This window comes from Muntiacus reevesi, chromosome 3 (genome assembly GCF_963930625.1).
Source record: "Muntiacus reevesi chromosome 3, mMunRee1.1, whole genome shotgun sequence".
Lineage (NCBI taxonomy): Eukaryota > Metazoa > Chordata > Mammalia > Artiodactyla > Cervidae > Muntiacus > Muntiacus reevesi.
The window spans coordinates 127,224,406-127,247,292 of record NC_089251.1 but is presented as its reverse complement, the minus strand read 5'-3'; the positions used below and the strand labels follow the sequence as shown (position 1 = coordinate 127,247,292).

Here is a 22,887-nt window from a genome sequence, read left to right as displayed (position 1 = left end):
GAATTCTCTATGCCAGAATAGTGGAGTGGGTAGATGTAGACTTTGCCTTCTCCAGGGGATCTTTCCAACCCAGGGATCGAACCCAGGTCTCCTGCATTGCAGGTAGATTCTTTACCAGCTGAGCCACAAGGGAAACCCAAGAATACTGGAGTGGGTAGCTTATCCCTTTTCCAGGGGATCTTCCCAACCCAGGAATTGAACTGGGGTCTCCTGCATTGCAGGTGGATTCTTTACCAACTGAGCTATCAGGGAAGCCCGAAGAGTCTATGGACTCTGGATTAAAGCCCTGTGGTAAGGATGCATAGCTGGTCACTTGGATCAGTAGCAATGGTATTAGAGAGAGTGCAGAACTGGGAATTTTAAAGACAATTTATATCACTAGCGCCTCCTCATTAAAGCTACTGTTGTGTTCTAGCTAGATGCTAGACACTGCACTAATGTTTTAGTATATTTAGTCTTTATAAAAGCTCTTGGCATTGTAATTGCCATTCCACAAAAAAAAATGGGCACGGGAAAATTAGGACACATACTCTAGGATGATGAGTAAAAGGTACAGCCTGAATTCAAACCAAAGTGTGGTCTTAATTAAACGGGATACAAGATCTTACGGAATCTGTTAGATTTGCTAATAAGTTGTTCTCAAGGGCAAGGGCAATTTAGATGTTAAAATGCTTTTTATTTTCTAAATAAGTATGCTCAGAATTGAAGATTTTGTGTTCTAACCAAATGACAACCAGCAAGTAAGTAATTTAGAAACATCATGCATGTAGTAAAAATTGTTGAAAAGAGACAACTAGATTCCAGGTTTGTATACGGCAACTACTTTATTATTTTCAAATGCAAACTCTTTGCATTTAGTTTGCTATTTTACAATTTACAAACTAGGTATAAAAGACCATAAATAAATGACATAAGTTATGTGTACCTAAAGTTCATGAAGGGAAGAAAAAATACCTTGACAACTTAAAACAAAATAGAAAATCTCTATGTCTAAATCAAGAGATTGTTCAAATTTTGGAAAACGTATGAACCAAGCATTGTTCTGTTAATTTCTTCTTCAGTATGAACTAAATTATAATATGCCTTATACATTCTAATTTTAACCACAGTCCTTGCATATTCCAACATACTTGGAGTGATACAAAAAAATAAATGCACTCTTCAGTGTGTATCAATGCTTGATGTTGTTTGGAGAATGTTTAAGAAGTGAAAATATTGCTTCTAGAACTTTCCTTTACTTGTCAGAATTTAAGTGTCTTCAGACAAATACTGAGGCTATAAGTGTGTATGGATTAATACACATATCCTTCACAGATTGAATACAAGAGGTCTCAAAAACACACACACCAGCAATGTAGCGAGCATAACCTTTCTTTAAAATAACTTTGTAAAACACACCAAAGCATTTCATTCTCAAGATTGTTAAAAATAATTTGGGGCCAGCAAACACATGGTGAAGCTACTTAATTTGGTGCAGGGGAACAGCTTAATGCTGCCTAATGATTTAGCATCTGAGCATGACTTAGCATCTGCATTCACTAGGGCAGCATTCATTCTTGGGACCAGATACAGCCCCTGAAGTTGGTCTCCTGCCCTGACCTCTGGGGAAAGAAAACCCACTCAGAGATTCAACCTCATTTCTTTACACATATTTTTTTCAGGCATCAATGCATAGGCACATCCCTTTAAAAATATATTAAAGTCCCCCAAAAGGGGTGAATTAACTTTGTCACTCTGGCATAGTTATGAGAATACAATGCCATACACCCTGTCAGAATGCAATAAATATTTATTGATGATTTTCTCTACTTATTCAACAACATAGGGTTTAGAATTTTTTCCCCATTTTTCCCTGATTTGATGTTATAGCTTATACAAATGGCCACAGTTTCTGCAACCATAGCTTAGAATAAGCAAGGCAGCCACTCCGATTATGAAAAATGGCAGTATGTTGGCTGGAGTTTGGTATATGTATCAGACCAAAACTGAATCTTCACACACTGGACCTCAGATTCTAGGAGGCTGATGCATCTTTGAGGGCCAGAGAAGTTAGCTGCATATTCATAACGGCAGAACTTTCCATGTACACTGGGAACCTGAAGTTGCTTGAGGCCATTTCATCCCAACTATGCTAACCTCAAGAGTCACTGGCATGTATTTTTCTGTGACCCTGGGAGACAAAGTATTAATCCAGGACACATCATCTCGAAGCCGACACACACATCTACGTTCATCTCCGAAAGTATATGAATTGCATATATTTGTTCGCATTCAACAAGTCCATTTATGCGGGAAAACAAAGGCTACTTGTATTCCACTGGGGGGGGTACCAGACAAATTCCATCCCCTTCTCGCCCTCCACCAAGCAACTGGTGATTCAGATGAGGAGTTCAATCAGAATTTGTGATTTCGATGCTGGGTTGTCACCTGCATGGATTTATATTCTAAAATCACTCCACCGCTAAGGTGAAAATGCCTCTGTCCAAAGCTGTAGGATGACTTATTAAGGTTAGGGTGGCTGCTACAAAATACACGTATAGATACAGGACATTTAATGCTTCCTGGCTTTCATTCTAAGGGGACGGGGCACGGTCTCCAGGCCCACTGTCTCATGTGGCTCTTCATCTCAGAACAGGTGGCAAACCAGACCCCTCCATGGGTAGCATTCCACAACATTCACAGGCAGTTCTAAGCATGAGGTTATATACTCATACACACATACACACGCGTACACACAGGCACACCTATGTACACACATCAAAAGAGATAGTCAGCTCATAGTTAGTCTAGGAAAAAAATATATTTATATCACTGTGATGGCACACCCTGGGTATAACGTTACTTCAGCAATGCATATCATAGGCAGCTCATGGGAACTGGCTTTGTTCTGCGTGGTGGCACCTGACCTGGTGTCCGTGGTAAAACCTGTAGCCTTCAGTCATTTGCTGCCACACCAATGCAGCAGGGACGTACAGGAATGAGATATGGAAATACATATAAATAAAACCGAAGGAGTTCAGGAACAAGGGCTCTGCAGAGCTGGTGCTGCCAGGCGGGACATTCCTCAGTGCAATGGGAGAACAGATGCTGAAGCTTGAATGTTTGCTGCTTCTTTCACCAGGAAAGAGGATTTGAAAGTCAGAAACATATTCCTTTCATCAATGAGTATCGTTTCATCAATGTCTTTGCTCCAGAACCACCATAGTAGAAGCAGAAGAAACACGTTCAGGAGGAGTTGAGGAGGGTGTGTTCTGTTTGCTCCTGTGGGCTTTGTAATCAACAGGAAGGGCTGTGAGACCAAGATAGCAGAATCTACTCCCTGTAGAGAAAAGAACAAGACTTCAGACAAAAGGGCAACTCATCTTGCCAGCCAGTTGTCAACCATGTAAGCACAGAGATGACTAGGTAAGGAGCTCAGGAGGGCGATCATAAATTCTTACTTTCCTCTTCTGACAAATGATAACTAAAATAACAAAAAAAAAGTTTATTAATATCTTAATCATTACAACTCTGAGTAAGATAGTATTCATTTTCCTACTATATGGATAAGGCCATGGAACCACAGAGAAGCTAAACAACCTGCTTGTGCTCATACATTCAGAAGTAGCAGAGCCGGAATTAGAACCTACCCAGCCTGAGTCTATAGCCAGGCTTTACCTACTATGGAAACAGTTTTTCTTTGGAATAAAAATTCTGACCTGTTATGGTTCGAAGGACTTAAGAGTTAGTGAAAGAGTGCACATTGTATTATTCTAAAAAGTCCCGGTCTTTCCAAAGAGGAAAGTGGTGTATTCTGGGACACATCTGGAAACATCCCAACCCATCAACATTCAACAATATGATTGGAAAAAAAAAAAAAAAGCCAACCACTAAATAAAAAGCATTAGATATCTTTCATAAAGAGAAAGTGACTTCTAATGAAATATCTGATTAGTAAAGGATCCATGCAATCTGCACATAACAGGTAGAGACATGAGACCTAGGACTATGGGTACAGTGAGGGGGGTCTTGAGACTGAAGCCCACCAAGATCTAATAAGCCACAGCTGCCCTATCAACCTACACTCCAACGAGGCTGGCACAATGCAATGGAACCACTGTTCCTCTCGGTCATCAAAGAATTGACTCAAACCAAAAGAAACAATTCCTCTTCTTTTCTTTTGATAACTTTCCATCAAGACTGCTCACTGGACCATAATTCTAAACACAGTGGTCATGTTAAGCTGCTGCTGGCCTCAAGTGTACAGCAAAATTAAGACCAAAATGCATCTCATGACAGATAATTTCCCTTGTTTTATCAAACCCATTTATCTGCTTGTTTTGTATATGTGCATGTTTATTGTAGGAGGGAGATACATAAAACTGAATTTCTTGGTGGTAAATGACCATTATTTAAACTTGCAGAAAAGATTTGGAGAAAGAATAATAAAATTTTCTTATACAATTTTCAGATAGATATTATTTCTTAAGCAATTTAAGGTATAAATGTGGGTAAATGCATAACTGTCAAGACACTTATCAACGTCATTCATTTTTGACAATTATGAAAAAAATGAAAGAAAAAGGATCAGATTTATTTTTTGTACTGTTTTTTTTCTGGAAGCCAGTAACTCTGTCAGACAGATATGTATTTATTTACATGAAGGACAAAGTGGACTCAAATTTGACCTTAAAGACTCTAACGGAGAATAACAAACTCCATAGGGATATGCACATGTTTTGAAGGTGATTTTCTTTTGCTCCTAGAAACCCCACCCTTCGAGGAGAGAGTTGTCTCAAAAACACATTTATCTCCTTTGCGCCTGCCAACTTTCTTCTTCACTAAATACCTACATATAAATATATTTGTAATATTAAGTAGGCTATCTGGAAACTCAGTGTGTATATGAAAAGGACAGGATTTGGAAATGAGAAGTGTGGGAATGTGGAGACATATCTAGTTGATGTCAGAATGAGAGGGAGAAAAATAAACCTTTTCTTCTTTGAATTCAAGCAACCTCTTTATGGTGGAGAACTGCTTGAACAGAGACCAGACAAAGCATGTGGTCTGTGTGGGACCAGGAGTGAAAGATGTGACTTTCATGGTGACTAAATAAACAAAAGCACCACTCCTTTGAGTCAGTCATGAAGACATCAAAGTGTCTTTACCAACCAGTTCTTTTCATTGCAACAGGGTCCTGCCCACTTCATGCTTTCCAATTGTAAAATAACAATTTCATACATTTCAAGGCTGAATAACACAGGAGTGCTTTTCCACCTTTTGTATAGGTACGTACTTACCCCCAAACCCTCATAAACCCATTGAAAGTGAACAAGCTTCACCTGGATGATTCCCTACCACTGAACTTCATTTCACCCTGCTTCGGCCTGCTGCAACAAAACATTTGGCTTCACAAGTGAAAGACAGGTGGATAACACTTGGGACACCTTGGAGGAAGAATACAATTTTCTTCTATGAAGTTAAGTGTGTTCTGCATCTGAGCATGACATATATACAACAATACCATGTGTTAGGAAAGGTGTTTCTATTGAAGTGTCATTATCTCTAATTTACAGGTGGAGGAACGGAGTTATAAAGAAACACATGGTGAACTTCCCAGTGTCAACATCGTGGTTGGCTTTGGAATCTAAGCTGTCTGGATGCCAGCGTCTGGTTCCACACCCTGAGAAATAATACAAACTCCTATTGTCCTCAATCTCTCTCCCAATGTGGGTAGCTTCCTGGAAGCAGTGCAGTTCCACTTTTACTGTTACTGGATATTATTTTAGCCATTTTGGGGCCTTTCCATCAGCCTGGACTCAAACGTGCCAAAATCTGACAGTGTGTCAAAATTAAGATTCAGAGGGCCACCTCTGAATGAATTTCACAATCTACATTTCTCTCAGTTCCCATCTGAACATTGCCAAGATATCTGTTGAGATGTAACAAATCCACTCCAACACAGTATATAACACTAACGTGTTAGGATATTTTAGAATTGGCACTCTTTTCTTTTTTTTTTTTTTAATATTCTGCTTTGAAAGAGACTCACAGATTAAGAAAAGAAACATAGGGTTGGTTGCCGGCAGGGAAGGGATAGCTAGGAGTTTGGGACGGTCATGTACACGCTGCTATATCTAAAGTGGATAACCAACAATGGATAAGTGTATAGCACATGGAACTCTACTCAATGTTACATAGCAGCCTGGATGGGAGGGGGTTTGGGGGAGAATGGATGCATGTGTATGTGTGGCTGAGGCGCTTCACTATTCACCTGAACCTACCACACTATTGTTATTCACTTATACCCCAATACAAAAGAAAAAGTTCAAAAAATTAAAATATTCTGTTTTGACTGTGTTTAGGAAAATACCTCAAATCTTCAGCTGTTGATTGTAAGAAAGCAAAACTTTTAATTATTCAATGTATGCAAGGTAACATTCTCTTATTGCTCATAGGATAACACTATAATGCCACCTTATTTGAATCGGACTATGGGAATTGAAAACAAAGTACCCCACAGCTTTACAGAAGGAAAGAAATATATAATTTCTTTTTAAAAAAGCAAGTGACCTCCCTCACATTTGTCAACTCTTAACATGAATATCCAGAACTCCTAAACTTCAGCAAAAGTGGTGATAAAACAAAAATTCTTGGAGTAGTTTAAAAAACAAATATCACATTCCTTCTGAACAGAAAAGCTTTTACAACTAACGTTGCAAAAAGGTTTTTACTAAACTGTCATGATTTGACAGCATCAAATTTAACATTTCTTGCTCTATAAGAAATAGCTTTCAGGATAAAACCAAGGGCGGGGGGGAAGGTCATTAAAATCAACCAAGCTCTTATTTAAAAGTGATAAAAGGGAAGAGTTTAGTTAAAAAAGGCTATTTGCTTCTAGGAATGAATATAATCATTTAAATTAACATGTTTTAAGAAGAAAATTCTGGAATTAAAGAAGACGTACCTAAGGCTACTGGGCTTGATGGATGAAAAGTCTGATTTTTTTAGTTGGTTACTTTCTAATAAAGAGACAGTCAAAGTGACTTCCAAGTCTCACTGTTGCCATCTAGGCTGGTATCAGGGGCGCTAGAGCAGGACAGGATGATGGCTGGGCACGTATTTGGAGAAAACCATACTCCAACAGGATAAATGTGCCCCAGTGTTCATAGCAGCACCAGTCACAATAGCTAAGGTGTGGAAGCAACCTAAAGGTCCATTGACAGAGGAATGGATAAATATATACGATGAAATACTATTTGGCCATAAAAAAAATGAAATAATGCCATTTGCAGCAACATGGATGGACCTAGAGATTATCATACTAAGTGAAGTTAGAGAAAGAAAAAACCATATGATGTCACTTACATGTGGAATCTAAAATATGACACATATCATATGATATCACTTATATATAGAATCTAAAATTAATATACAAATGAACTTATTTACAAAACAGAAACAGACTCACAGACTTTATAAACAAGCTAATGGTTACCAAAGGGAAAACATGGGGAAAGGATACATTAGGAATTTGGAATTAACATATACACAGTACTATCCAGGTGGCTTAGTGGTAAAGAATCTGCCTGCCAATGTAGGAGACACAGGAGACTCAGGTTTGATCTTTGGGTCAGGAAGATCCCCTGGATGAGGAAATGGCAACCCACTCCAGTATTCTTGCCTGGAAAATTCCAGGGACAGAGGAGCCTGGCAGATTGTAATCCATGAGGTCGCTTAGAGTTGGACACGACTGAGTAACTGAGCATGTATGCATACATAAAATAGATAACCAATGAAGACCTACTAAATAGCACAGGGAACTATACTGATCATCCTGTGACAAACCATAATGGAAAAGAATCTGAAAAAAGATGGACACATGTATATGTATAACAAAATCATTTTTTGGTATATCTGAAACTAATACAACACTGTAAATCAACTATACTCCAACCTAAAATTTTTTAAAAAATTAAATTTTAAAAAGGGCATGGTGCATATCAAATACTCAAAAACAAAACAAAACAAAACCAGGAAATGAAACCAATGGAAAAGACCTTCCAGAACTCCTCAACTGAAAAAAAATTCTCCAGAGAATGGAACACATGCAGGCCCAATAAGGTTAGAGGTTATTACCCAGTACCCAACAGACGCTCAATAGCCATCTGTGGCACCAAAGGGCAAGAGGACCCTCACAGTGCGGAAAAAAAGCACAGCCAGTGGAGGTCTAGATGCTGTCCTGACCCCATATGGTTTCTATTTCACTTCTTCCTGGAAGAACAGGACAGAAGCCATATTACTTTGGGTCTCCTCTCCCATTGAAATCTCAACCCAAACTACCTGATAGTCATGATAGATATTTATTACTCAGTGTTTCAGATAAGATAAAGTGAAAAAACACTTTCACTGGAGAAAGACTCATTGCTGGTTCTTTTGTCTTACCTTGTAGATTTGGGCTTGCTTCTTTAAAGGAAGAAAGTATGAAAGTTCCCTACACAAGATTGTCACAATCCACTATCCATAAGGTAGTTACGATAAGTTTGTAGAGTTCCCAAATAAGACTTATATGGCACAGCCTCGGGCCCAAAGTCCCTTGTTTGCCCAGGAAGGGGGTGTTTGGGATTTATTATTACTATTGTTATTTTAAAATCCACTTTCCTTTTCTCTCCAGCCCCTCATGTCGTCATAATCCACCAGGTGACTGGAGCACGGGGCAACAACACTGATGAATCACGTGACGTTCACTTAGGTTTTATCCACTGTACGAACCAAGCCTTAAAAGTTACAACTGGGTCCTTTAAAAAATGGTCCTGGGCACGGTCTTCATTCCAGTGAAAGAAGGATGGACTGTAGTTTATGCCACAAACAAAATACTACGGTTGTAATTCCAAATGAAGAGACGATCGAGGATGTCTCACAGAAGCTCAGCGTCTGGCAGCAAATACGGCATCGAAACTCGGAGGCGGTGGTCTATTTATATAGGTACATGTATTTTACAGATTAGTGATGGACGGATGTACTTCTGAGAAACAATTTGTTCCAAGTCTAATTCAAATGACGGTTGTCATTTCTGTAAGCCCCACGGTTTCAGCAATCTGTACACCAAGCAACGCTGCAGATTTTTTTTTTTCTTTAATTTCAGAGGGCGAAGACGAAGTAAAAAAAGTGCAGTTCTTCAATTAAAGTGCATGGATGAGGTAAACTAATTTCAAGAGTTTTGAGTTTATTCAATACTGGCTCAGACTGGAACCATTCTGCCGTGTATCTGCTGCATTTGGGTTCTCATTGCCTGGACGCTGCTCAAGACCTTATTCTGGTGTGTGACAGCTGTGATGCCAATCCTGACCAGGTCACTGTAAGTAGGGAGAGAAAAAAAGTGGGAGAGGAAAATATGAGGAGGACTGAGAATCTCTTCCGGGCTTCATGCAGACACACATTTGAGTCAGCCACAATTAATACAGCACAACAAGGCAGGTGTATTAAAATGTTTAATTAAGCAATTGAATGCAACAATGTAGGTGCTTTATAGAGGCTGTGCAAAATTACACTCAATCAAAATGAAAGGCATTCCAGTTTTCTTTAAAAAAAAAGATGAGTAGGATGATTATGCAGCTCAAAGCAAAAAAAAAAGAAAAGGAAAATACTATTAAATCTAGATTTACCCTTTGTGTTACATCGCTGAGTACTTACTCCTGGTTCACGTGCACCACAGCCTCTAGCGTGGTATAGCCAGCAGCAGTGAAGTTATCCTTATACCGGTCCATTTTAATGGCTTGGAGCCAATCGCCTACTGATACCACGGCGGAGAACTCAGGGGAACTTGGATCCAGCAAGGCAGTGTTAGGTCTGGAAATGGAATGAGAAAAGTATAGACAGATAAGAATTATCAGTGAGATAGCATGACTCAGAAGTCAGATGGTCCAGGGCGAATCAAAGTATCAAAAACGGACATTAGGTAGAATCACCAGTGACCAATGTCATCATGTGATTTTTCAACCCTAATTTCAGAAGGCTGCAAAAGCATGTCTCAATCACCCTACTTGTTTTTTAACTTCATTTGCTGCATTTGTTTTATGTGGACCTCTTAATGCATTAAGGATCAGAGCAGGTCTTTTAACAACCTAGCCTGGGGCAAAGGTTGGGGGGGGGGTGGGGGGGCGGGAGCCAGCCTTGTTGCTGAAACTGGCTCAGTCTTTGCAGAAAGACAGGCCCTGCCAGGACAGAATATCACAGACTTTGGTTCAGCAGCTATGGAAACCTTAGTGAAGGATAAGTAAGGAAAACTGAGAGCTTGCAACCTGCCAGACTTGATGGAAGCAGAGAGAACAGTGAGAGTTCAAGTCCGGCATGTTTCCAGCCAGCTTTGCAGGCAGGCTCAGTTCATTCAAACAAACGGGACAGCAGGGAGTTAATCCCCTCTTTAATCAACCCAGCCTGACCAGCACGTGTGCCAAGACTGGCAGGAAGAATGGCCACTTTGATCACTGTTTGGATTGTGGAATGTGCTTCTCGTCTTCCTTTGCTGGGGCTCCTAAAGAATCATTTCAACCAATTCTAAGCACTTCTTATTAACTTATTTATTAGTTGATGCATTTCTCGGGCCAGGTGTTTTACATTAGACCACCATCAAGAGCAACTAGAGTTCAAGGTAAGTGATCTGTCATCCTTCACGATATTGATAAACAATAAATAACCTATTCGTGAAAAATATTTATTAAGTGAATTATAGTCATCTTGATCATCAAACTACTTAATAATCATAGGATAAACATTAGTAGGGTATTTTATACACCTTCACTATAATTACCTGCATAGCAACCTTGCTACTTATTAAATTCTATTTTCTTAAACTTCCTTTCCATAGAAATTACAGAATGTGGTTGCTCTTAACATTTTGATCTGATTTTCATCCTGTGACTATGTTCCTTGAAAATGAACATCTAAATCAGAATTATATTATCATCTTGAATTTTCAACCAAAAAACATCATTTTCTTGTAAAAAAAAAAAAATCAAGCCTATCTAATGGTCTAACTTTCTACATAGTAGAATTAATCCAATCCATTTTTCATTTTAATTTTTACCTAAGTTGTTTTGACTTCCATAACTTCTATTTTATATAAGTATATTAACAAAAACTTGTTTTATCAATCAGTTCTGTCCAAATAATAGCTTGTTTATGACCTTTCTCTTTGTCCACTATATTAATTAAATCAAATTTTCCAAGTAATATTCTGCAGATTTTTATGGTAAGAATAATCAAGATTTCACTCTTTCCCCAATTTTGAGCCAGTAACAAATATGGCCACACAGAGTTTGAGACATTAGTGTTGAATGTTTACCAGGAATGTTTGTTAATGAACCAAAAAAAAACCAGTTTGCATTTACTTCTAACTTTAACCAAGGGCAATAGAAGAGCAACATGGAGGCACCAGGTGCTTGACAAGGTTAAAATGACCTGAGAATGAAAATATCCTTGCTCAGTATTAATTAATTCTAAGGGTCATTCTCAAGTTTGTTCTGGAAGCCTTTGTGCTCTTTGTGGAACACCATGACATTTGCCTAATTTTGTGCTGAATCACATTCCACGCTATACTACATCCCATTATCAGCCAGCAGTAAGAAGCATCAAAGCTCTGTAAGTACTATCAATGAGAAAAAATTCAGAAGTGAGAAAAGTGTATCCAATAACCCAATTTGTTCTGCCCTTTGGTGCAAAGCACTCATTATACAGAGTTAGAAGCTAAAAAGTTTCCGCTACCAGGAGAAGCCTCAAGTACCAAAGAACTGGACTTGGACCTTCAGACAAAATACATGGGATCGTGAGCTAGAGATCTAAACGTTGGTGGAGGTTTACCTAGGAACAGAAGAAACTATCTACACCTGGAAAAGAGGTCTTAGCGCCATCTATTTTCATCCTCTTGGGGAAGAGAAGAACCAAAAATAGGCCAGAAATGATGGGCGATTTTATTTTAGGTCACTTGCAGTATCTTTATCTTCTCTCTGGACTGAAATGCTTCTTTTTTGCTCTTTCCAGTGAAGTGCATATTTGTGTGTTAAGTCGCTTTAATGTGTCTGACTCTTTGCCACCCTATGGACTGTAGTCTGCCAGGCTCCTCTGTTCTTGATACTCTCCAGCTAAGAGTACTGGAATGGGTTGCCATGCCCTCCTCTAGGGGATCTTCCTGACACAGGGATCGAACTTGCATCTTGTGCGGCTCCTGCATTGCAGGTGGATTCTTTACCTCTGAGTCACCAGGGAAGACCCTTCCAATGAAGTAACTATTGTATAGGTGGTTCAATCATTTTAATTTTTAAAACTTTTCTCAAATATTCATCTGCATGTTTGTAACTTGATCCTGTTTCCTTCTCCTCTTGAAAGACTCAGAAAAGAGCAACTTTAAGAACCAAAACCGGTGAATCTCTTGCCTCAATTCACATTTCATTAACTCAACTTAGAGCTGTCTTGGAATCCTTATTTTTTGTCCCTAATGTTTCTTCCCCTTTCAAAATATAGCATCTAGTAGCCTGACTATCTTCCAAAAGTACATTTCATCCCTCTAATTTTTCAGTTCTAGTCTCACAAAATGAGCACTTGAGCTTTTCCTTAGTTGTTTTTTGTAAAAAATTTGTTTTTCTGACTTTTGTTTGAGGCCTGATAGGTACAAGGCTCTTCAAAATGGCAAACAGAAAACTACCATAAATACTCCGCTCAAGGAGGAAGAAGCCACCGAGGTTGCAGACTGTGGCCTCTGACTACAAGCCAGAAATTAAAGTGAGTTACCACTTGAGTGCCACCTCTGACATATTCTTTCACACATCGCTATCAAGAAGCAGGACTGACCTGGAGCTCTCGCTCCCTGTCCTCTTCAAGCTGTTGGGATTGCGGATGAGCTTGTCCAACATGTTGACAATCTGCCCAAATTTCGGCCTGTCGCTCCTCTCCTTCTGCCAGCAGTCTAGCATCAGCTGGTGGAGCGCGATGGGACAGTCCATTGGAGGGGGCAGCCGATAGCCTTCCTCGATGGCTTTAATCACCTAGCAAAAAAACAAGACAAAACAAAACCCATAGAATGGTATGTTAGTTTGCCAGGCAATCTGTTGTTAGAGGTTTACCCTCCTGCTCAGCAAGTTCCCTGTCCATTAAGCTGCCAGCAAGCTTGAGCATGGGAATGGCTCCAACTCTTTCACAGAAGCCAGAACTGGACGTGAGTATTGCTGGCAGCAGGGCAGGGAAGCCAGCCGTTGCTATGAGGGGTTCTCAAACGGCAGACGATGCCCATCAGGAATTCCAATGTGAAGATGCATCAGGGTTCCAAGGTGGTTAGAACCCAATCAGACCAACCACATGGTGTTGGCCTGGCCCCCAGAGACCAAAGGGCGATGATCTTCTCTATTCTTCTACCAGCTAAACGCTCTTAGCAAAAGAGATTCTAGCTTAAAGGCTTCAAAGACATTCCTTAGGATGCCTCCAAAATGCAAGTCCTTTTGTGTCACTTTAAGCCTATGTCCTCTTTTATTTTTTTGGCCACACTGCATATGATACAGAATCTTAGTTCCTTGACGGGGGATGGAACCCACACCCCTTCAAGCATATCTTCACCACTGGACTATGAGGGAAGTCCCAAGTCTGTGTCCTCTTGCTCTGACAGCTGATGGGTCAATACCAAAGCCCATCTTCCAGTTCAGGAGACACTACCTCTCTGAATTAGCACATTCCTAAACCCCTCCAGATGCCCCACTATTTCTACTTTTGGAAGACCAAAATACATAGTTTATGAATTCTGTGTCTCTTTCTTGGTCTCAGCTGATCCTGCTAAAGGTACTAATAGCTAGATCAAAAAAATCTAAAAACAATAATTTAAAAAAACCTTCTTTGGGGGATTTATATTTTAAAGGGACCCTGACACATCTAAGGAAGGCAGCTATAATTGCCATCCAGAGTGGTCCTCCTGCCTAATGACACAAGTCATTCCATGACTTTTCTAATTGTCTTCACAGATAAAACAATATACTTTTCATCGACTTTTCTCTAAACCCCTGTTCTTCAGGGTGTGAATCCCAGTAACAATATGGTAAGCCTCCTGCCAAAGTTAAAGAGGGGAATTACTTCTTAATTTCTTGGCTACTCATAAGCTTTGTTTATGAGTATCCTGTATGATTCTGGAGGTACTTTTGTTTGAGGATGTTTAAAAGTTTTGTTTGTTTTTAAATCAGTCCTCCCACCCTCCCCCGCAAAAAACGCTAGTTCCTAGTGAAACCATCACTGGCTGCAGCCACCTCAATGACTATGACAGAGTTCCCTTGTGGTGCGTCCATTACTGCTGAATGATCAGCCTTCAACAGAAAACAATCAATTCAGTTGGGTCTAGTTTCTATACAGCAGTATTCTGTGGTTCTTTTTAACCAGGATACTGTTTCTGTGTAACAATTATCTTGTGATTTATTAAGCCCTCTGAATCCTTTTCTCCCATGTATTTTTGCCAACCTCCTACCATATTAATATTAATTTACTCCTTCTAAAGCAAACTTCTATATGCTAATTTACTGAACATGCTTCTATTTATTTCTGGCAATGATATTAGGTCAGTTTGATCCTTTGACTTTCTTTGATCTTTCCAGGTGCATGGTGTTGACTCTAGACTTGATGAAAACATTTTACATTGAATTGATGGGAATGTGAGCAACACTGGGCTGACGCCAGGTGAACACAATTTGTTATAAACCCTCAAACTGCTTAGTATTCTTTCACTAGCTCCCTATCCACTGCCAGCTTGGAAGATGGCTTGTGGGTGAACATAGCATATTTTCTCAGTTTACTGCTAAATGTCTGGGGCTGGGGGGCGGGGTGGGGGAAGAGAGACAGTTAAAACAAACTTAATGAAAAACTTGATAAATTTAACATATTTTTAACAGTTACTTTGACTCCATTCACCATATGCCAAATGAATTTTCCCATGAAAGTAATTCTCCAGTTACATTTCCTATTGATTGCTGTTCTACACAGACTCCAACACAGAGAGAAATACATGTGAATAACAGATCAATAATATTTGTGGGGGTGAATTGGCTTCAGATGCTTTTACATGGATAAAGGCAGACAACTAAAAGTTTAAAACAATGAAATTGTTTTAAGATAATATAGAAACTGTCAAAACTAAGTCTGAAAATATTTATTTAGGGTGGGAAAAAAGACATCTTTAGATATTCTGCTTTTATGAGCACTTGGCTGCTGCTCTCAACTGAAATAAAGACAAGCTTAAAATATACAATAACTAAATAAGTAAATACAGACACTATTCCTTCTTTGAGGGCTTCCCTGGTGGCTCAGTAGCAAAGATTCCACCTGCCAATGCAGGAGACAGGCTAATTCCCTGGGTTGGGAAGATCCCCTTGAGACAGAAATGGCAACCTACTCTAGTATTCTTGCCTGGGACATCCCATGGACAGAGGAGCCTGGTGGGTTACAATCCATGCGGTTGCAAAACAGCCTGACACAACTTAGTGACTAAACAGCAACAAACTCCCTCTTCTAGGCTGTTGGCCTTTGTTTCTCTGCATGTCTCTTACTCAAAACCAAACATTACTACAAGAAAGGTAGTTGAAGGTGTCTTCATAATCACATCAAACAGTAGATTACACACTGCTCACTTCTGTAGTCTGTCTCTATAAAGAAAGCTGAGAGCCCAAGAACTGATGCTTTTGAGCTGTGGTGTTGGAGAAGACTCTTGAGAGTCCCTGGGACTGCAAGATCAAATCATTCAATCCTAAAGGAAATCAGTCCTGAATATTCATTGGAAGGACTGATGCTGAAGCTGCGAACTGACTCACTGGAAAAGACCCTGATGCTGGGAAAGATTGAAGGCAGGAGAAGGGGACAACAGAGGATGAGACGGTTGGATGGCATCACTGCCTCTATGGACATGAATTTGAGCGAGCTCTGGGAGGTGGTGATGGACAGGGAAGCCTGGCCTGCTGCAGCCCACAGGGTCACAACAAGTCAGACACGACTGAGAGACTGAACTGAACTGAGTCTGTCTCCAGTCTGTAATTATCTATCAGTTATGTTAGCTGCTGTCTCCCTTCCTATTTGTTATGAACCTTCCTTTATAATTTATAGGTACTACAATGTCAACATTACCATTCCTCTTAACCTGGTCAGAGAATTGTTTTTGCCCCACTGGACACAGAGTACCTTAGCTTCTGTATTGCTCTAAACATTCTTCTACTGATTAAGCAACCAGCTTCCTATTTCTTGAGTGCACCTAGTTTTTCACTTAATTGTCAAGGTTTTGCAACATCCTGTTGTTTCAGGACAAGGCAAATGGTCAGGTAACATTCCACTTCAGAGAAAATTAAAAAAAAACAAAACACTTTTTCTAAAATAGTTTTTATTGATGAATTGAGTATCACCCATTTGTAAACATGCTAGATGCTAATATTTCACCTCACCTGAAAATATTAGGAAAGTTTTAAAAATGACCATTTTATTTTATTCTGATCTCCAACCCTTCTGGAACTAACACTTTCCTAGAAATAGCTAGTAAGTGTCCTAAGAAGACTCCCCTGGTCTAGGTTTTTTTTTTTTTTTTCTTTCTCACTGGAGATGTTTGTAATTAAATTCTATTACTCTGGAATCTTATTAGTGTCATTATTGAATGCTTTTCTAAAATTGCAGGCATTGTGGATACTCCCATACGAAGTAGTCCAGATGGTACATTTAAAGGGATGTGCATAATTTACAAAGGGTCATTTAGTGAAGCTTTATTTTAGAGTCCTCAAGGGGCAAGCTCTAATTACAACTTTGCCAGCTTTAAAATATTCACTAGATTTCTTCCAATAAAACTTTCATGTCAATTTCACTGCATGTGAAATGTGTTTTTCATATATCCCTGCATTTTCTTAACATTCAAAGTTTGATTTTGTTTCAATATGAACTTGAGAGTCAACCAAGTGAAAATACTGCTCCATATCACCAATCAGCTGAGCTATGCATCCATCTGTCTATCAATCTATCTCCCACACTGTATTATTTAGGCTTTGTAGTTTTGGTCCTTGAAATCAATGACCATAAGTTTCAGCTAGATTACTAGACACATTTGTATTAAGACCCTGAAGTTTAACGTATCATTTCACACTCAACACTTACTCCATCATACAGTGACATGAAACTTCCTGCATCTCAAGAAACATATATTTCAGAACATGAAGACTCACATCTTGATTGGACATATCCCAGTAAGGTCTCTCTCCATAGGACATCACTTCCCACATGACGATCCCGTAGCTCCATACGTCACTTGCAGATGTGAATTTACGATAGGCGATTGCTTCCGGTGCAGTCCACCGGATGGGAATCTTGCCACCCTGTGAACATCCAAGCTCTGGATTATTCCCCAAGTACACTGACGTGCTCTTTTCGTTTCTAAATGTTATAGTTTCTGAATGTTATTACTGTGGGTCAAGCAGGACAACAGCATTCCTGAGATAGTTTTCCAAACAATCACAAGATACGTGTTATATAAAATGTTCCAGGTTGAGACAGTTCTGATATGTTTTCATAGGTTATGGGGAAGTAAACAACTAATCTCTTAATTATTTTTTAAAAAGCCAACCTATTTTCTGGACTCTGCTTAAGGCAATACTGTAGTTGAAAGGATATTTTAAGTTTTACAAAACACACATTATCGGTGGTGTATACCAATGAATGTGCAACTGACAGTAATTTTGACTTCTTGTTGGATTCTCTTACCCAGCAGCACAAAACCAATACTTAGTACTGCTTCAGAAATCATGAACTAAGGAAGTTAAATATGAATATTTCTATATACTCCACATATATATGTTCCAACTCTTACAGAACATGAGAAATATGCCTAACTTAGCTAGAAGATAATACACTGAACAGGCTCTTAGAGGAAGTCAGATAGTACCAGATGCTAAAGCCATTACTGATTTTAATGGAGGGAGGGCAGGATTTTGATTATTTAATTTTCTAAAAAGACACCTGCAAAAATGGTAAAGCAATTGAATATTACCCCCCAAAAGTTTAAAGGTCTCAAATGTCTCCTGTTGATTATGCTTATGTGCAAGGTATTTTTAATGGAGTTTCAAATTTCTTAGGGTTCCATCTGGGGAAATTAATTCAGCTTTAATTCAGACCCTTAAACTGTTCAAGAGGACATCATTTAAAAGTCTTCTTTGCTTCATTAGGGCTACTAAAGAGGGCAATAAACTGTACCATAAATTTCATTGATTCACTATACTTTACACTGTATTACATTTATGCTTGTTTCATGCAGTGAGACACTTATGCTGCTTTCCTTAAATATTTTGGCTATATAAATGTATCATTCGAGAAGCTTCTTTCTGCTTTCCTTTCTCCAGCTACTGGGGGGAAATAAAAAGTCTTTAGCATTGACAAAGGTGTATTCTTTCCTGAATGAATGGACTTAGAATTTTGGAGAAGGTATGTGTAAGACTCAAAACTGCAGCCATAGAAACAGAACACTACCAGAAAATATGCATGCACACACACATACACACACCCCAAACTATACCCAAAAAACCCCCAATGCTTATTGTTACAGATGCAAAATGGTTAGCATTAAAGGAGGAAAATGGCTGGTCTGCTTCATGTTGATTTTAACAGTGTCAGTCCTAATGGCGAATAACTTTTATGATTCTGTGTTTATTCCATTAGTATCTTATATTCAGATTGTCCAGCTAAGATAGCAAAGCCATTAACTGTATACTGATAACTCTTCACCATGCCTTAATCCCGGCTTATCTACTAGTAGTAAAAATGCAGGCCATTAGATACTGGGAAACCTTCTGTAGTGTAAATGTTTTATAAATCCTGTGTATACATTCTCAGATTCGGTAGGCAGCTGACTAGAACACTGTTCTGTCTTGTTTAAAATAAGATTTTTTTTTAAATAATGAAAAGGAACCAAGTATAAAATCTAAAACAAACTAACTGGAAGAAAGGAAGGAAGCAAAGTAGATTAAGTGTGAAAAAATACAATAATGTGATGCTCTAAATTGTGATCATACATCTAGAACATATTTCAAAATTTCTCTTGAAAACATGGTTTTAAAATGGATGCAAGGCTAAGCAGAGGCTCTGAAGGATGAAGTCACTTATAAATATCATAAAGGGCTTAAACATCAAGTGAGAGGAACAGTTTCATTAGAGTCAAAGCTCAGAGGTCACGAACCCTTCTTACCCTTGTGGTATATGCTGCTTCCGGATCGTCCTCTAGCACTCGCGACATGCCAAAATCAGACACTTTGCAGACCAAGTTGCTATTGACCAGAATATTCCGTGCAGCCAGGTCTCGATGGACATAGCTCATATCAGATAAATACTTCATCCCAGACCCAATGCCACGAAGCATGCCCACCAGCTGAATGACCGTAAATCTGCCATCATTCTTCTGCAGAGGAAAGGAATGAGGTACAATCTCATTAACATTAAGCCTAATTAATTTTCACGAAGCATTTATTACTTGGATCTTTTTTGATATCTGTATCCGGTGTGCAGTGAAATTCAGTATGATTTCCGGGCCTTTTGGACCAAAGTCACTAATTCATGAGCAGAGTATGAGCAAGGAGCTGGGTTTGCTTCCTGTGATAGATGGAAATTATCCAACTGTAGTGAATCTATGGCTCCAACAGCCCCACAATACAAAAGTAAATCAAATGCTACCCTCCTTGAACATGGACTATTTAAAGAGCCTTTAAAAAATCGCATCCTCTATTTCTCCTCTTCTTCCTCTGCCCCATTAAAAAAGGTCTGTGTACAACCAAACAGAACACACATTCAGAGTGTGTTAAAGTTTTCTAAATACCAACATTCTTGGGTTTAATATAAAGTAGTTACATACCCTGAGGAATGCATCCAAGGAGCCATTCTCCATGTACTCTGTTATGATCATTACTGGTTTACCTAGAGTTTCCAGAAAGAAAAACACAAAACCCTTGATGAGCACTGCAGTTAATGAGATAAAAATGGGCTGTGCACAATTTTCCTGCCAAGACACCTGTCTTGTGCGATCTAATTTAATTAAAACAAGCCAAGCTTATGCCTCAGCTGTGGGGAGCTAGGAATGAAATATTAAAAGGACGAGTAGGTTTAAATTCCATCTGGAAGGTTAACCCTTTGGGTGGCTTGCTGACAAGGTCTTTAACTAAAGTGGCCTCCAGTACCCAGGGGCATGTGATGAGTATTTGTTCTATCAAGCAAAGGGAGAAGAAGATAAATGACCCATTTAAAGGCAAAAAAAAAAAATCTTTAGGATAATTAATTAATTTTGCCCCCAGAAGAGACAATTGTGCAATGCTAAAGGAATCAATGAACAGAGAAAGTTTTTTTTTTTTTTTTAACTATTTAAAGAAACCCAAGTTTCCAGGAGCAGTAGCTATGCTGAATACTTCGTTACCTGGAACTCATCTTAAAGCTCAAGCATGTACAATCTTAGCTTTTCCCCCAACCTCACTCAGGTCAGGGGCTATAGCCTTTCTTTTCCCTTTTCCTATCTATCAATACACTCAGTCTATTTGCTTCTTTAAGATGCCAACCTCAGCAGTAGCAACAACATCACGGGAAAGGGTCAGTAAGTGGTTTCATCCTAGCAGCAATTTTAGCTCAGTACTAGAACATTTGTGCACCCCAGTCCCCTTTATAAGCAAAGAAATCAAAATGATTTTAAGGTTTGGAGAAGTGGGGACACATTTTCATTTCGCTTTCGTTTTCTTTCTGAAGATTTTAGCAAATAAGGATGGTTCTTTAGTTTCTTAATCCCAGGCAATGGACTCAAGGTCTGAAGTTCCTTCTTTCTAAAGGTATTTGTAGGGTCGCAAAGACTCAGACATGACTAAGTGACTTTCACTTTCACTTTTTCTTTTGTGGGAGTGAAGAGGGAGTCGAAAGTAAATCTTTGATATTTTACTAAGGCTGGGGTAAAGCAAAGAGGATAAAAGAGAGTTCCTGGGAGGAAAATAAAATATTAGTTTGATAAATAAAACTAATTTTTGACTTATCAAAAATACTCATTGTTGTCCTTATGGTTATGACTTAATCATGGAAACTGGACTGGGATGTGTCATTGCTGGAAAGTTCCCAGAATTATTCTAAACGGGTACATTTTCCATCTTAAGACCCTATCAAATTAGACTCTCTACTGGCATAGGGAAAGGGAATATGTCTTCATTTCAGAGGCCAAATTTTAGAAGAGCAAAAGTTTTTAATATCAGTGAAGTCCCATTTATCGATTTGTTTTTTGGTTATGCATTGGGTATTGTGCCAAAGAAATCTTTCCAAGGCAAACATGTTGAATTAGGAAATAACACCTTGGACATTTTATTTACAAGGGATGAAGGAAAGCGGACAGAAGAAGCAGGAATCTTGGTGTAGACTAAAGGATGAATAAAACCACTTCTAATCTCTTTTCCCTTGACTGCTGGGAGAGGTCCCTGACTGCCTTGCCATCCTCCGTCAATAAAAATAGGAAGCCCTCATTCCTTAGACTCAATGACCCTCTATAGCCATGACCACACAGAACAAATGCATCTAAATGAGTTTTAATGAACCTGCCTCAATCAAATGCTACTTTGTCAACTCATGAGAAAGGGTGATTCCCCTGGCGGTGCATTAACACCTACTTCCATTTCACCAGGCCCCTCTGGAAATGTGGGGAAGAGAGCACAAGATTCGAAAGAGACGGCTGTAGTGGTGAGAATTTATAGTCTCTCTGTCCATTTACAAAGTTACTCAAGGAACTCAGATTCTCACTTCACCTTTTCACCCTTACACCTCCCTAATCTGACAGTTGGCATCATCTTCACAATTTTTCTACATTCCTTTTCCTGTTTATTAAATGTATCCATTTGTCAGAATCTATGAGCGCTACAAGATAAATAAAGATGAATGTCTGCATTGGCACAGAGAGGCTTATAAAATGGGTCCTGGTTGGACTCCTGGGTGGAGGCATACCCATCCCCAGAACAAGCAGGGATGCCGTGGGGAAGGGAGAGGTGGGAGGGAAAGGTGGGGGAAGGGGATAGCTCCTCTGGTGGAAATTTTAAATCATTTTAATTCAGTGACAACTGCATTATGCAAATGCATCCAGTCGTTTATAACAGTTACAGCTGTAATAGCTACGGGTTTTAGAGAGGCGCCGTGGGATTTTAGCACAAAGATCCCCTGTTTCTCCTCTCTTCTGCAGAGGTGCTACAAAAATCACTGTCTGCCCCAGGAAAAACACCCCAAGCTGAACAGAGCCTCCTTGTGAGAAAATGGACCTGCAGAAGTATTTAAAGGGAATGTTATCTTTTAATTAAAGAAGTGAAGGGCTCCGGGCAAGCCCAAAGGCCACAGGCTACAGAAAAAAAAAAAAAAATCCTGTCTGTAAAACTAATCTTAAAAAGCAAATAGAGCTATTCTATGCTAATTATAGCCTTCACCTTAGGTGGAAAATTATATACCCTTAGCACCAAGCTTCCTTTTTTAAAGGATTCCAAAGCTGGGGGAAAGATGTACTTCTTAAGACATAATAGTACCAGTTAACACTTAAGTTTTTTTTTTTTTTTTTTAATTTGTTATATAAGCATTATGCCATACACCCTAAATAGTTCATTCAAAACAACCTTGTATGGCAAGTTCTATGTTTATCTCTGTTTAACAGATGGGGAAACTGAGAGCTTGAGCAACCAGTTAAGACTTCACAATTTACTAGCAGAAGATGGTGTGCAAATCTTTGGTCACTAGGCCAAAGAGACTCAAAGTGTTGTCCCAGGGACTACAGCATGGTTGACCTTGAGCTCTTTAGATCGTGAGCTCATGGGCCCCTAACCACCGAATCAAACCTCTGAGGATGAGGTCCAGGAAAGTGTTTCAATGAGT

General features: G+C 39.2%; 1 protein-coding gene across 2 annotated transcripts in view; it reads right to left on the bottom strand.

The window, feature by feature from the left end:
• Positions 1–818: 818 nt before the first annotated feature.
• The window catches only part of EPHA4 (EPH receptor A4), a 158,569-nt gene continuing 136,500 nt past the window's right edge, over positions 819–22,887 (bottom strand). The window contains exons 12-18 of one of the 2 annotated variants that reach the window (XM_065930471.1): positions 19,871–19,932; positions 19,211–19,420; positions 17,199–17,348; positions 12,826–13,019; positions 9,645–9,828; positions 8,425–9,335; positions 819–3,319 (exon numbers count right to left, since the gene is read on the bottom strand). In XM_065930471.1, coding sequence (XP_065786543.1) covers positions 9,669–9,828; positions 12,826–13,019; positions 17,199–17,348; positions 19,211–19,420; positions 19,871–19,932 — 776 coding nt within the window. In that variant the 3' untranslated portion in view covers positions 819–3,319; positions 8,425–9,335; positions 9,645–9,668. The remainder of the gene's footprint in view (positions 3,320–8,424; positions 9,336–9,644; positions 9,829–12,825; positions 13,020–17,198; positions 17,349–19,210; positions 19,421–19,870; positions 19,933–22,887) is intronic. The other variant, XM_065930470.1, reaches the window with a different exon arrangement.